This window comes from Eurosta solidaginis, chromosome 4 (genome assembly GCF_040869045.1).
Source record: "Eurosta solidaginis isolate ZX-2024a chromosome 4, ASM4086904v1, whole genome shotgun sequence".
Lineage (NCBI taxonomy): Eukaryota > Metazoa > Arthropoda > Insecta > Diptera > Tephritidae > Eurosta > Eurosta solidaginis.
Window position 1 is genome coordinate 242026212 of NC_090322.1, and position 17142 is coordinate 242043353.

General features: G+C 41.8%; 1 protein-coding gene across 3 annotated transcripts in view; it reads right to left on the reverse strand.

Annotated features, from left to right (window-relative positions):
• Positions 1–2789: 2789 nt before the first annotated feature.
• The window catches only part of Prp16 (ATP-dependent RNA helicase l(1)G0007), a 93455-nt gene continuing 79102 nt past the window's right edge, over positions 2790–17142 (reverse strand). For 2 of the 3 annotated variants that reach the window (XM_067780617.1, XM_067780619.1), the window contains 3 exons: positions 6830–7742; positions 3693–3834; positions 2790–3603 (listed from right to left, as the gene is read on the reverse strand). In XM_067780617.1, the coding sequence (XP_067636718.1) occupies positions 3006–3603; positions 3693–3834; positions 6830–7742 (1653 nt within the window). In that variant the 3' untranslated portion in view covers positions 2790–3005. Of the gene's footprint in view, positions 3604–3692; positions 3835–6829; positions 7743–16356; positions 16509–17142 lie in introns of those variants that run through there. The other variant, XM_067780618.1, reaches the window with a different exon arrangement.

Below are 17142 nucleotides of genomic sequence, written 5' to 3' on the forward strand. Positions count from 1 at the left end.
TTCCTGTTGAATACCAGAAATCCCAACAGACATTTGATTGATGAGCCAACACCGGCCAGGGGCTTAAGGAGTCATCTCCGTAAGCATTATGAGGAAATACGGCACCTGAGAACTCAGCCGTATGAAGCAAATAAACACAAGCAGGTCCTCAGTGAACTCCACAAACAGGCGTCGGACCTTTATGCAAGGAATTGCCCGGCGAATCCAGTACTAAAAAAACAGTACCCAAAGCTTGCGGAAGAGGAACGCATACTCCCCAGGGAAACGCGAGTCACTCTAGCTCAAGTTCGATCTGGATTCTGTAACAGGTTAAGCTCTTAGCTATCCAGAATCAACCCCGACAATGTGTCCCCACATGACACCAACCATCTCTTTAATTGCAATGTGGAACTAACGCCTCTAACACCCCTCACATTATGGTCCACCCCTGTTGAAACAGCAAGTTTCCTTGAACTCCCGTTAGAGGATATTGATGAAAATTTGTGATCGGTCGCACCTATTGGATGGGGCGAAACACTGCTACAACAACAACAACAAGGTGCCGCAAAAGGACGTGATTGCTGATCTAACATCCCATTGCGTTAAAATCCTTAGAATATACCCGCGGTAGGGCATACCTGTCATAAGGGGTGACCAAAGTCCACAGACCAGATGGTTCGAGGGGTGAAAAAACGGTTACCGCACTATGGGTTAAGTACCAGAAGGTTCTAGTAGCGTCTGCCTACATCTGTGACGTCACGTTACACCTTATTAGATTGCTTTTGCTAATACCTTAATGGTGCATTGTTACCGGAACGTACCGGATCGATATCCAGCAAAGAACCAGCAACATCGATAACACTCCCCAAGACTTTCAGGGAGTGTCTATCATTAATACAACAACAACAGCGTGTTTTTGCTTTAAAACAGTAAACACCTTACACCTCCCTCTATTTCACAATCCTTATTTTAGGCTGCGCTTTTAACTCCAAACATGAACATGGAGAACAAATAAGCAAGGTTTGAAGGTCTAGCACGTTCGACGTATTCAAATCAAATCGTCAGGAATTGCCCGACGAATCCAGTTCTTAAAGAAAAATACCCAAAACTCGCAGAATAGGCACGCACTCTCCCTAGGGAAACGCGCATCACTCTCGCTCAACTTTGATCTGGATACTGTAACAGGTTAAACTCTTACCTATCCAGAATTAACCCCGACATCCAAAATGAATGCCCTGCTTGCAATGTGTCCCCACATGACACCAACCATCTCTTCAATTGCACCTATTGAATGGGGCGAAGCACTGCTACAACAACAACAACAATATCTGCAGTCAGAGGTCATCGTGAAGAAGCTAAACATCTTATTAACAAGATCCGTTTAGCCCGGGTAAGTAGTGAGAGGCACTGGCAAGGAAGTACAACACAAAGATCCATGGTTAATCAGACTTACTCACAGGGCACTTCACAATCAAAAGCCACACGCCCAAGCTACGCATATGGTCTAGTAACCTCTGTCGATTTTGCGACAGCGAGGATGAGACTGCATAGCATGTAATTCTCGAATTCGATGCTTTTGCGGGAAGACTTAAGATGCTCGGATGACTTAAGCTACGTAAGTAAGAATGATAAACTGTGCTTGGGATTCAAGGGGTTGTGTAACGCAACCCTCTCAAGGGGTTGCCAGCGCAATATATAGGTTCTCCAACCCAATTGTCAACCTGTTTCATTAACAGACGAGGCTCTGGCGACCCCAAGCTCCTCATGGAACAAGGGAGTGGAGAGGGAGGGACGACCTTGAAGGTTTAATGTGGTCATTTAAATCGTTGCAGAGATGGTCGGGCTAGTACCTTAATGGTGTTTTGTTACCGGAACGTACCTCTTCCCAAGGCAGTCGGTTCTATGTACCGGAGCGACTCGGGATTTTTCCCGACCAAGGGCTGCCATTTCAGTGTAACACTGCTACAACAACAACACCGGAACGTACCGGATCTATATCCGGCAAAGGACCATCAACATCGATGACACGCCCCATCGGGTTAGGGGGTCAGAATATACCCACGGTAAGTATGCCTGTCGTAAGAGGCGACTAAAATACCAGATTCAAGGGGCTGTGTAGCGCAACCCTTCAGATTGCCAGCGCAATATATAGCTTCTCCAAACCCATTTGTCAAGCTCACCTATCCGCGGCGAATTCTGTTTCACTAACAGACGAGACTCTGGCGACCCCAAGCTCATCCTGGAACTAGGGGGTGGGGAGGGAGGGATGGCCTTGAAGGTGTAATGTGGTCATATAAATCGTTGCAGAGATGGTCGGGCTAGTACCTTGTTATTGTTGTTGTAGTACCTTAATGGTGCTTTGTTACCGGAACGTACCGCTTCTCAAGGCAGTCGGTTCTATGTACCGGAGCGACTCGGGATTTTTCCCGACCAAGGACTGTCATTTCAATGTAACACTGCTACAACAAAAACAACAACACCGGAACGTACCGGATCTACATATATCCGGCAAAGGACCATCAACATCGATAATACTCCCCAAAGCCTTCGGTCATGTACTGTGCTTAGATAAATCACAGAACATTAAAATTTATAACTTCGGCCAAGACTATTCCTCCGTCAGCAGCGCCGCCAAAAATCTTCTATGGATGGTCTATGTGGTATCCGATGCCGTAAGGACAAGATATCCTGAAAAAGAATAGCTGGTTTTTCAAATCAGTCTCGAGAATATGGATGCTACGCTTTTGGAACGATTAAACATTTTTGTCCAGCTAGCGACTATGACTTCAAAAAAAAAATTGGAATTTTTAAAAATTTTCTGTAATTTCACTTTATTTACGTTTGACCATATATGTAATACTCTAGCAATATAGGAGTGTTACATATATGCGTTTGACGCTGTAATACGAACGAACTTTTGTAAGTACAGAACAATGGAATTCGTCTAAAACAACGCTGATGAAAAGTAAAAGGATGTATTATGTGAAAAAATAAAAACTAAAAAACTATGTAGCATTATACAACATTTACAAACCAATACGCGCCGGCGTACGTCTAGGAGTTGAACCGCCAGGTGTAATTATCTCTTGCTTTGGTGTCATTTGCTCTTCACGCTGGGCCGCCTGTATTTGACGTTCTTTCATTTGCTCTTGTGCCAACTGCATTTGTGTCTCCATTTCTTTTAAGTGCTCAGCAGCCTGCTTCTTTTTCTCACGTCCACTGCGACCAGTCTCCTTTACTGAGAAGAACATAGGACCCAATTCAGCGAGCCAATAACCATCGACAGCCGTGGCACATTGCATATACTCTTTAGCTGTCATTACAAGCTCATGATAAACCACATAATCGGGTGTTGTGCCCAAGCCATAGAGCGCGGACGTGGGATGTAGATGACATGGCATGCCCGTACGTAAATTTACATATTCACCAATACCTTTGAGACGTGCTGCCTGATAGAAATAGGCTGAACAAATACATTTGCGTACGATGTCCCAATCGGTGCCACAAGATTTCACATTCAGTTTTTGTTGTATCATGATATCTTTGAGTTGTTGACGTACTTCACGTACTTTACGCATCGCTTTCACGTGTATGAAATGTTCGTTACACCAGCTGGAGTTGTAGCTGTGGACGGCGGAAGAGAGAAAAAAAAAAAAATTAGTTAATTCCCACATACTACTCATATAGTTCGATTATAAAGATTGTGCACTTACTTATTTTGCTTCCATTGCAAATAGACATTGAGGTAGGTGAGATGATCAGATTCAGGCACTTGGAATTTTTCACGTACACCGTCTGCCTCTTCTTCACGTCCTTTGGGTCGATAGAAAATCGAAGGAACCGAAAGCATTGACACTGAAAAATTACAAAAAAAAATAAGATTGGGCATTGCCCACCTTTCCAAAATAGCTTGGCCCCATATCGAACCTACGATCCAAACACTACTGGTTTTAGTCAGAGTTGTAATGATTTAAAAAAACTTGTCCCAGCAGGGAGGCAGGGGGGAATTATCACAACATTTCCGAACAAGTTTAAAAGACAATCCCGAAACAGCTAAGAAAACGAAAACAGCCCCAAAACGGTTCAGGAACAGCCGCGAAATGATAACGCAAACAATCCTGAAATAATCTGGAGATAACCCCGAAATAATCCATGGACCTTCCTGAAGTTATCTCGAAATTGACACAAAACTGCCCGAAAGCAATGCCAAAACGTATCCTCAGACCCGAAAATTATTATGAAATAATCTTTCAAAGGCCGTGGGCGCTGATGGATTACCTACGGAGCTATTCAAGTACGGCGGCGAGGAGTTGGTAAGGCGCATGCAACAGCTTCTTCGCAAAATATGGGCGGACGAGTGCATGCCCGACGATTGGAATCTAAGTGTTCTTTGCCTAGTCCACAAGAAGGCGGATACTGCAAAATGCACCAACTATCGTGGAATCAGCCTTCTTAATATCGCATATAAGGTCCTTTCAAGTGTATTGTGCGAAAGATTGAAGCCCACCGTGAACCGGCTGATTGGACCTTATCAGTGCGGCTTCAGACCTGGTAAATCTGCCATCGACCAGATTTTCACAATACGCCAAATCTTGTAAAAAACCCGTGAAAAGAGAATCGACACACATCACCTCTTCGTCAACTTTAAAGCCGCCTTCGACAGCACGAAAGGGAGCTGCCTATGTGCCGCTATGTCCGAATATGGTTTCCCCGCAAAACTTATACGGCTGTGCAAAATGACGTTGAGCAACACCATCAGCTCAGTCAGAATTGGGAAGGACCTCTCCGAGCCTTTCCAAACTAAACGAGGTTTCAGACAGGATGACCCCCTATCATGCGATTTCTTTAATTTGATGCTGGAGAAAATTATACTAGCTGCAGAACTTAAACGCACTGGAACAATATTCTATAAAAGCGTGGAATTACTGGCATATGCTGATGACATTGATATCATCGGCCTAAACACCCGCGCTGTTAGTTCTGCTTACTCCAAACTGGAAAAGGAAGCGGTAAAGATGGGTTTTGATGGTGAATAAGGGACAAAACGAAGTACCTGCTGTCATCGAGCAAAGAGTCAGCGCCTTGGCAACCACGCTACTCTTGGCAGCCATAATTTCGAAATAGTAAAAGACTTCGTTTATTTGGGAACCAGCATCAACACTAGCAATAACATCAGCACTGAAATCCAGCGAAGAATTAATCTTACCAATAAATGCTACTTTGGACTAGGAAGGCAATTGAAACGTAAAGTCCTCTCTCGGCGAACGAAAATCATACTCTACAAGTCACTTATCGTACCCGTCCTGCTATATGGGGCAGAAGCATGGACCATGACAACAGCAGATGAAGCGGCTTTGGGAGTGTTCGAGAGAACACTCCGTTGGAAGGACCAGGTGGAAAACGATTTAAACTCCCTTGGTGTAACCAATTGGCTCCGGTTGGCGGAGCGAAGGAGCGACTGGAGCGCCTTGTTGGACTGCCGTTTAGACGGTTAAGCGCCAATTAAGTAAGTAAATAAGTAATCTTTCAAATATTCTTAAAAACAATGCAACAAGTATGCCATAATAGTCTTCAAATGATTTCGATAGCACCGAAACGATCCCGAACATTCTCAAAAACTATCAGGAAATTTCCGACATTATTCCCAAATGAATCCTAAAAATAAAATAAAAATTATACCAAAATGATCCGGAGATTTTGAAACAATTTTCCATTGTTTCTTGTCAACCGATTTGGCTTCGGCAGTATGCCATTCTCGAAATAGATCTGTTATAATCCCGAAATTACCAAAATATAGCCCCTAAGTCCTCCGAAAATAGCCCGATTAGATCCCAATAACAAACACGGAATTGTCCTGAATTAGACCCGAAATGATCTGGAAACATACCTTAAATTATAACGAAACGATTCCAAAACTATACAGAAATGATCCAGAAAGGGTTTCGAAATAGGTATTGAAATTAACCCGAAATGGTTCAGAAAATAATAACGAGATTAACCGAAAAGAGTCCCGAAATGATCCCCAAACAGTCTTAATATAACTACTAGATGATACAGGAATATCCCCGATATGGTTCCAAAGTAGTTTCGATATGATCTTGAAAATAATCCCGGATTTGCCCTGAATATGAAAACTGTCCCGGTATTGAAAAATTGCGTACAAGACCTCGCTTTATACAACATAGCACTTAATATCTGAGAGGCTTGATCTTAACGAGTTAAAAAAAAATTCAAGCCTTCCTTTAATAAATTCCGTCCAGCTGATCTGGCGTGATTGAGGCACAAAGACAAACGTTTGGACACCCCCACATCCAAACATTTACATTTATAATATCAATAGCTTGTTTTGTTATTGTTTTCACATCAAAGATACCACCGGTAGTTTGTTTCCATAACAAAGGTTCATAGCCGACCAATGACTGTCCCTTCAGTGGCTCTTCCCCAATTTTTCGAGAAGCTTTTATGGCATTAAGACGGCTCTATCGCGACTAAGAGAAAGAAGGCAACAAGAAGGGGCGTTTCTGGGACGGACGGGGTTTCTTTCGCTTAGAGAGTGGAATGGAAAAATGTCTATGCAGACATCGAATACATCGCAGCAAAATATGCTATGCTGGGGAAAGTTCTATCGAAGGGGGGCATGGAACAGGGACTTATAAAAAAGATAATGGGAACTAATATCAAATAGTCCCTGAAAGCGCTTCTGGACACACTTCCCACCGAAAGATGGCGCGGAAGAGGAGGGAGACAATACCTACGCTTCGAATACGGAGTTTGCAACATCAGGGAGTGACCACAACCGAAATTGTGTGGGCGGTAAAGTACTAAAACAATAAAAAACAAATAATCTCACCTATGATAAGCACTTCAGCACTACATTCCATTTGGCAGGATACAATCAACATTTGACATTGTGGCGGATCGAGTGGAAATTCAGCCATTTGGCGTCCAAGCGGTGTCAATGCACCAGTATGATCCAATGCGCCCAATATCCATAGCTGATACAACGAGTTCAGTATATTATCCTGTGGTGGTGGATCCATAAAATGAAATTGTAATAAATCCACCACACCCAGCGATTTCAATAACAACACGGTGTTCGCCAAATTGGTTCGCTGAATTTCGGGAACTGTCAGCGGCAGTAAATCTTCTTTATATTGCCGTTGTGTATACAAACGGTACGCCTGTCCTGGACCTGTACGACCCGCACGACCTGAACGTTGATTTGCGTTCGCCTGTGAAATAGGATAAATCTGGAGTGCATCCATACCGATGCGTGGATTGTAGACTTTTAGTTTACAATAACCGGAATCAATAACATAAATAATACCATCAACGGTTAAAGAAGTCTCAGCAATATTTGTAGCCACTACACATTTACGTAAGCCCTCTGGTGATTTTTGAAATATCTTAGCTTGTAGATCGGACGGCAATTGGGAGTAGATGGGCAGTATGGATAGTTCGGGTGCGTTGTCGATTTCGCCTAAACGTTCGGCTAATACTTCACATGTGACCTCGATATCTTCTTGACCCGGCATAAATATTAACATATCACCTTCGTTGGGTGTGAGATGAACCTGAAGCGCTTGCTTAACTGACGATTCAACATAATCTTCGCAAGTATTCTTACTAAACATCACATCGACTGGAAACGTACGCCCGGGTATGGTGAAGGTGGGCACATTACCAAAGAATGTGGCGAATTTTGTCGAATCCATAGTAGCTGAGGTGACGATCAGCTTGAGATCATGACGTCGTGCAACGATCTGGAAGAAAGACAAGAAAGATTAAAAAAAATTAGTTATAAAGGCGAACATGAAAGTTGTAATGACTACAATGAGGATAAAAAGGAAGACTGTTATTTAATATACATAGGCTTGTAGTAACCAAAACTTCATTAACTTCCTTTGCAAGCATCTAGCACAGCTGCAATTGTCCAGAATATTGAGGCGTACTGCATGAATACGCATTACCCTGCCAACACTCCAAACCATCAGGGCCGAATAAGTCTTAGTGAACATCTCGAAAGTTCGGTTGAGCGTTTGATACCATGGATACAATTCCAAAGCCGCGTAGTACCTACAAAACTTCTGATTGGCGGTACAGGAATGTTCTTATACCATGAGAGCCAGATTTAACAGAAAGAGCTGTACGAGCTTGTATAAAAGGCTTGGCTGGCTAGCTCATGTTATGTTATTATCGACACCCGACTTTGGCAGGGGAGGATTGAGAAGGCCCCATCGAGTTGTAAAAAGAGGTGAAGCCCCACCGTTTTACCTGTGAGACATTTGGTTGATATCAACCGATTCCTAAAGTACAGCGGATTGACCTTACTTTCGCGTTACTGGACGAGAATACTGGGGCTTAGAATTTACCCGCGGCAGATATACCGGAACGTACCGAATCTGCATCCGACAAAGGACCATCAACATCGATGGCACTGCCCAAGGCCTTCGGAGAGTGTCCATAGCGCTACATCAATAACAGTGGGAGCACATTTCTTACGAACTAAGTTCCTCCGCTGTGGTAGTGATTTCGGAACAACTTGCACAATGAGCAATGCCGAGCAGCCTCGAAAAAAGCACACTGCCTGTGGGGAAACAGTGCGACGCTACAGATTGAAATGTACGGGATCGTTATAATTCGCGAAAAGGAAAGACAGAAAATTGAGGCCGAAGGGCGAGAGTGCGAGAAGCTTCAACTAGCTGATAAGAATAATGCTTGAAATTTCTAACAAAAAACCCGGCGGCAGATTTCTGCAGGAATTACAATGACCAGCCCGATACGCCAAAGAAGGTTGAGAAATTCTATCATTGGAAAGTACACTTCCGAGTTTGAATCCAAATAAGTCTTCAGACAAGGCGGCAGCCTTTAATGCGATTTCTTTAACCTGATGCAGGATATCTCCTAGAGAGGAGTTGTGAAAGCCAAAGTTTGGACAGAACAAGATCGGCTCTGTGGTGATATTCATATCAATGGCCTTAACAAACGCGCCGTAAGTTTTTTGGATTAAGAGGCGAAAAAAGTGGTTATGGTCGGTGAACGAGAGAGAGGGAAGAAGTACTCTCTGTCTTGGAAGAAAGAATAACTGTTTTACCCAAATGGAGCCACGTCAATGTTGTGTGAAATAAATACGAAACCAGCGTTAGCAGCGAAAACACGCCATTCTAAAAATCAAACAGCGAATAACACATCCCAACAAGTCCAACAGTGACCCAAGTAGACAACTTAAAAGTGAAGTTCTCTCTCGACGAACAAAAATCAAGCTTTAGAAGTCTCTCATTACCACTGTCCTTATGTATGGTTCGGAATCTTTGTCGATGCCGAAAAGAAGATTGAATGTCGCTTTGAGTTTTCGGGAGAAAAGTTCTCCGAAAGATTAATGGTACTGCCCAAAGGAATTTTAAGGAAAAAACAAAATGGCACTGAAGATGACACACCGCTGCAACCAGTTTTTATTTTCAAACTAAACTTGACAATGGATTACGAAAAATCATTCCAATATATGTACATATGTCTATTGTTATTCCAATTTTAACTGTTATTTGGAATACCCTAGTGCACACGATTGGAGGGTGGAGCCCTGTGTAAAAGTCCACGAAAGTGAGGAAAGTTTCTGACCGCCATTCACCTGGTAATGACCAGAGCGATTCTTTTGCATGCGGTTCAAGCAGCTCAATACTGCCGGTCGCTTGCGGCCAAGTATGCTCTGGGTAGCCGCTACACATTCGTTTGTGAGAAGGCGACAACCTGGCTAGGCCACTCTGACATAGTCGATTTAAGGGCTAGGCGGGGAGATCTCATCGGCAGCGTCTGTACACCTCTAGGTGCGGCTGCAAGCGGGCGTCTGTCTTGGAGCAAGCGGCTCGCTATATAAACGTGCAAGTAATATTTTCACCCCCGCTGAGCGGGTTGTGCGCTGGGCTTGGGACCCGCCACGTAAAACCATACTCCAATGAAATATACCAACAAGCCTCGGATAAATACACTTTCTATTGATGACGATCATGGCAAACGTTTGAAGGACAATGAATTGAGGGCATGCACCTGGAACGTCCGCTCCCTGAATGGGATTGGTGCAGATGCCCGGTTGATGTCCTAGTCAAAGCAAAATCTGACATCACCGCCATCGAAGAAATGCGTTGGACGAAGCAAGGAAGAAAGAAGATCAAAACTTGTGACATCTATTGGAGTGGCCATACGAATAAGCGCAGTTTCGGCGTCGGATTCGTGGTGGGAGAAAGACTTTGTCGCCAAGTTCTAGCATTCACGCCTGTGGACGAGCGTCTCGCCGCTATCCGAATAAAAGCAAAAATTTTTAATATATCATTCATCTGCGCCCATGCGCCGACAGAGGAGAAAGACGATGAGGTCAAAGACACTTTTTATGAACAATTAGAACGCACATACGAGCGCTGCCCCTGTCATGATGTAAAGGTCGTGCTTTGCGACTTTAACGCCAGGGTGTGCCGTCGGAAAGTTCAGCCTACACAATGAAACTTCTCCGAACCGACTGAGGCTGATTGACTTTGCCGGTGCTCGAAACATGGTCATATCCAGCACGGGGTTCATGCATTAAAAGATACATCAAGCTACATGGCTGTCTCCTGATCGAAATACTCGCAATCAGATCGATCACGTTGTGATAGCCGCACGACATGCCTCCAGTGTTTAAGATGTGCCGGACCTAACATCGACTCGGACCATTATCTCGTTGCAGCCAAAATACGCACCCGCCTCAGCGCGGCTAAAACCAAGGAACAAAAAACACAAGCAAAGCTAGACGCCGAAAAGCTTCAATCACAACAGACTGCCAATGATTTCGCAACTCGAATCTCACACCTACTCTCTGAGAGCACAACTCAGCCTGAAGGAATACAGAAGCAGTGGGAGCATATCCTCAATGAACTTCGTACTGCCGCCGAGGAAGAAATTGGTTACCGGCGGCCACGAAAAAACAACTGGTACGATGAAAAATGCTGCAACCGAAAGAAAAGACGCTGCCTACAGGGCTACGTTAAAAGCGAGCGCAACAAGAGAAAAGGGAGGCGAGACGCCTTTCCAGGAAGAAAAAGCAGAAGCAGAAAGGCGTGAGTGCGAGGAGCTTGAGCTGCTAGCCACCACGAATAACGCCCTAAAATTTTACCAAAAAATACGGCGACAGACGGAAGGTTTTAAGACCGAGGCAAACTCCTGTAGGAACGAAAACGGCGACTTTGTAACTGATGTCCAGAGAGTGTTTATATTGTGGAGGGAACACTTCTCTGCTCTCCTAAATGGAGGCAGCTATACACCGCGCAGAGATCACGAACCCGATCCCGCAATCGATGATGATGCAATATATGTCCCCCCGCCTGATTATGACGAAGTTAGAATAGCAATAACCAGATGAAAAACAACAAGGCCGTGGGCGCTGATGGATTGCCTACGGAGCTATTCAAGTACGGCGGCGAGGAGTTGGTAAGGCGCATGCAGCAGTTTCTTCGCAAAATATGGGCGGACGAGTGCATGCCCGACGATTGGAATCTAAGTGTTCTTTGCCCAGTCCACAAGAAGGGGGATACTGCAAAATGCACCAACTATTGTGGAATCAGCCTTCTTAATATCGCATATAAGGTCCTTTCAAGTGTATTGTGGGAAAGATTGAAGCCCACCGTGAACCGACTGATTGGGCCTTATCAGTGCGGCTTCAGACCTGGTAAATCTACCATCGACCAGATTTTCACACTGCGCCAAATCTTGGAAAAAACCCGTGAAAAGAGAATCGACACACATCACCTCTTCGTCGACTTTAAAGCCGCCTTCGACAGCACGAAAAGGAGCTGCCTATATGCCGCTATGTCTGAATTTGGTGTCCCCGCAAAACTTATACGGCTGTGCAAAATGACGTTGAGCAACACCATCAGCTCAGTCAGAATTGGGAAGGACCTCCCCGAACCGTTCGAAACTAAAAGAGGTTTCAGACAGGGTGACCCCCTATCGTGCGATTTCTTTAATTTGATGCTGGAGAAACTTAAACTAGCTGCAGAACTTAACCGCACTGGAACAATATACTATAAAAGCGTGCAATTACTGGCATATGCTGATGACGTTGATATCATCGGCCTAAACACCCGCGCTGTTAGTTCTGCTTACTCCAAACTGGAAAAAGAAGCGGTAAAGATGGGTTTGATCGTGAATGAGGGACAAAACGAAGTACCTGCGGTCATCCAGCAATGAGTCAGCGCATACGCGCCTTGGCAACCACGCTACTGTTGGCAGCCATAATTTCGAAATAGTAAAAGACTTCGTTTATTTGGGAACCAGCATCAATACTAGCAACAACATCAGCACTGAAATCCAGCGAAGAATCAATCTTGCCAATAAATGCTACTTTGGACTAGGAAGGCAATTTAAACGCAAAGTCCTCTCTCATACTCTACAAGTCACTTATCGTGTCCGTCCTGCTATATGGGGCAGAAGCATGGACCATGACAACAGCAGATGAAGCGGCTTTGGAAGTGTTCGAGAGAAAAGTTTCCAAAGATTTATGGACCTCTACGCATTGACGATGTCGAGTACCGAAGAAGATTTAATGATGAGCTGTACGAGCTATACGCAGACATCCACATAGTCCAGCGAATTAAAAGGCAGCGGCTGCGCTGGCTAGGCCATGTTATGCGAATGAAAGATGATGCTCCGGCCAAGAAAGTGTTTCTATCGGAACCCGCCTATGGAAACAGAGGTAGAGGGCGGTTCCCACTCCGTTGGTGTGACCAATTGGCGCCGGTTGGCGGAGCGATGGAGCGACTGGCGCGCCTTGTTGGTTGGGCATAACCGTTTAGACGGTTAAGCGTCAATTAAGTAAGTAAGTAAGTACGCAAGTGCACACAAGGTTCTGTGAAAAACTTAAAATGTTGTATCCCGTTGAGCTTCACATTTTCCCACCACAAAATTGAGAAATACCTAACACCTCTTTAGGTCGTTAAATTCGAGTAAAATCAGCTGTTTCCCTAACAAATTGCCTTATCAAATTAGATGGATGAGCGATGGGTCAAGGTAACACGTGAATTTCGTACTACGAGATGCCATACCTCGTTCGCTTCCACGAAAATTCTTAATAGTGTCATGTAAAAACAAGTAAGGAAGACTAAGTTCGGGTGTAACCGAACATTACATACTCAGCTGAGAGCTTTGGAGACAAAATAAGGGAAAATCACCATTTAGCAAAATGAACCTAGGGTAACCCTGGAATGTGCTGGTATGACAAGGGCTGCAAATGGAAGGTATTAAAGAGTATTTTAAAAGGGAGTGTGCCATAGTTCTATATGTGGACGCCATTTCGGGATATCGCCATAAAGGTGGACCAGAGGTCACTCTAGAATGTGTTTGTACGATATGGGTATCAAATTAAAGGTATTAATGAGGGTTTTAAAAGGGAGTAGCCCTTAGTTGTATATGTGAAGGCGATATCGATGAAAATGTGGACCAGGGTGGCCCAGAACATCTTCTGTCGGGTACCGCTGATTTATTTATATATGTAATACCACGTATTTATATTTGTAATACCACGAACAGTATTCCGGCCAAGATTCCAAGGGCTTTTGATTTCGCCCTGCAGAACTTTTTCATTTTCTTCTACTTAATATGGTAGGTGTCACACCCATTTTACAAAGTTTTTCCTAAAGTTATATTTTGCGTTAATAAGCCAATCCAATTACCATGTTTCATCCCTTTTTTCGTATTTGGTATAGAATTATGGAATTTTTTTCATTTTTTGTAATTTTCGATATCGGAAAAGTGGACGTGGTCATATTCGGATTACGGCCATTTTTTATACAAGATAAAGTGAATTCAGATAAGTACGTGAACTGAGTTTAGTAAAGATATATCGATTTTTGCTCAAGTTATCATGCTAACGGCCGAGCGGAAGGACAAACGGTCGACTGTGTATAAAAACTGGGCGTGGCTTCAACCGATTTCGCCCATTTTCACAGAAAAAAATTATCGTCATAGAATCTATGCCCCTACCAAATTTCACAAGGATTGGTAAATTTTTGTTCGACTTATGGCACTAAAATTATTCTAGACGAATTAAATGAAAAAGGGCGGAGCCACGCCCATTTTGAAATTTTCTTTTATTTTTGTATTTTGTTGCACCATATCATTACTGGAGTTGAATGTTGACATAATTTACTTATATACTGTAAAGAATTTTTTGTTGAAATTTTACTCAAGTTTTTAGCAAAGATATACAACAAAATAAAACAAAGTTTTCGGACGTCAAACGCTCTAGCATGGACAGGCGTAGTTTACCTGAACGAACTAGTAAGTAAGCAAATATTCCGAAAGTCAGCAGTATGAGCTGCGCAAAGTTGTATATTAAATCTAAATAAATAAAAATAAAAAATTAACTTTATCAAGTGTATGTCTATTTATTGTGCGTGTCTGAAAAATTTGATAATAGGATTCTTGTTCGAATCTATTAGAATACTTAGTCATAGTATCTGTATCTGTATAACTTCCAAAGTATAGCTAGGTACCATTTTTGTCACACAATAATAGCAAAATAAAAAAAAGTTAACAAGAGATGGTTTTACTTATAAATTTTTTTAAAAGAAAAAAAAAAAACACCATTCTAGTTTTTATATTAAATCGACCTTTCTAAAAAATTTTTTTTTTAAATCGCTTGGTCTTTGAAGTGTTTTCCCAGTTTAAAAATAAAATGTAGAAAAGAATTAAAAAAAATTTTTTTTTCAGTGTAATATAGAATCTTTATAGTAAATGTTTTCAATGATGATTTTAATACCTTTCTAACGGTACAAAAATTTTTGAAATCGGTTGATTAGTTTACGCGTGATATCAAAATATCAGAAAGTAACCAAGAGATGCATTTACTTAAATAAATAAAAAAAAAGAAAAAAAACACCCTTCTAGTTTTCAGATATGTTATATATATTAAATCTACCTTTCTAAAAAAAATTTTTTTTTAATCGCTTGGTCTTTGAAGTGTTTTCCCAGTTTGGAAAAAAAAATTTTGAAAAAAATTCAACAAATTTTTTTCTTTCAGTGTAATATAGAATCTTTACAGTATATGTTTTCAAAGGTGATTTTAATACCTTTCTAACGGTAAAAAAAATTTTCAAATTTGTTGATTAATTTACGCGTGATATCCAAATATGAGAAAGTAACCAAGAGATGCATTTACTTAAAAAAATTTAAAAAAAAAACCCATTTTAGTTTTCAGATATGTTATATATATTAAATAGACCTTTCTAAAATAAAATTTTATTTTTCAAAATCGCTTGATCTTTGAAGTGTTTTTTCAGTTTTAAATTTTATTTAAAAATTTTTACAGTGTATTTTTTTGAAAGCTTATTTCAATAACTTTCTAATGGTATGAAGATCTTTGAAATCGGTAAAGCCATTCCGTAGTAATCACACTTTAAAAGTACCTATTATCGTCATTTTTCTAATATTTTCGGATATTTCGATACCTTGCCACGCCCACAATTTTTCGAAAATGCAATTTCTAAAAATGAGGTTGTGTTTGGGTGGGTAAGATGTAACCCCAATTTTGCAAATTTCATCAAATTCTGAGGGGGTCGGGTTCAACGCATATTGGATTTGATATGAAATTCATCATATATAGTAATAGTAGTACCGTTCCTGCCAAATTTCATCATGATATCTTCAACGACTGCCAAATTACAGCTTGCAAAACTTTTAAATTACCTTCTTTTAAAAGTGGGCGGTGCCACGCCCGTTGTCCAAAATTTTACTAATTTTCTATTTTGCGTCATAAGGTCAATGCACCTACCAAGTTTCATCGCTTTATCCGTCTTTGGTAATGAATTATCGCACTTTTTCGGTTTTTTCAAAATTTTCGATATCGAAAAAGTGGGCGTGGTTGTAGTCCGATTTCGTTCGTTTTAAATAGCGATCTGAGATGAGCGCCCAGGAACCTACATACCAAATTTCATCAATATACCTCAAAATTTACTCAAGCTATAGTGTTTACGGACGGACGGACATGGCTAAATGAATTTCTTTTTTCGCCCAGACCATTTTGATATATGGAAGTCTATATCTATCTCGATTAGTTTATGCCGTTACGGATTACCGTTATGCGAACAAAGTTAATATACTCTGTGAGCTCTGCTCAGCTGAGTATAAAAACGTTGACAATGTACAGCAGCTCGACACACCATTGTTAACGTGGTATGAAGCCATACAAAGTCAGCCGACAAAGCTTTGGGGGTAGATTGTATTCGTGCGCAAATTTTTGCTTGCCGTCACATAACATATTACATTTTCTCTAAGCAACTCCAACGGAATTTAAGAGAAAAGTTAAGAAGTTTTGATAGGGGTTGAAAATGTGTATTTCTTTTTCATACTCACCACACCGAGTCTGCCAAAAAAAGGCACAGGCGTACTATGCACATACGTCCGTACCTACATAGTCGCAAATAAAATAGCATAACACAATTTGACGCTCTCTTGTGATACATAAAACCGAGAGACCCAGTTCGACGATGCGGGTGCTCTAAAAGACGGCATGTTACAGCGCTCAGAAGAAACCGAAACTGGACCCGTATCGTGTTGTACAATCACGGATCGAAAACAAATTTCACTCAAACCATATACATATATGAACCAGGCTAGCTATTTCTGAAAATGATAATACATTATAGATCTAATGATTCGCCAGTTACGAGCTATTTGGATTTGAAAATTTGATTTCGATCGCGGATCGTATAACACGATACGGGCTCTGTTTTGGGGGAATCGAAACTCGATATGAAAATACTTTGAAACGTTTAAAAAAAAATTGAAGAACCTTGTGTGTAACAATAACTTTATCTACTGCAACTTTAACTATTCCGATAGAGCATAACCGGTTATTTAGATACTCGGAGCCTTGCATCACTATTCGGGTGTGAACGTTAATGCTTGTTTTGGAACCGCATAGCGAGGCCGCGTGTAAAGAGGCACGTAGGCATGTTTTGGTTGATTTTAACTGTTATTACTTTTAACATAGATATTATATATATACCGGAGCTGTATGTATATAAAATATTTTCTCGCAGTCTTTTTCTTAAAAATGTACAAATGCACATACTACATACATTGGTTTTTGTTATGGTAATCAATTTGTTTGGAGCGAATTTTACGACGTGGTTCCTC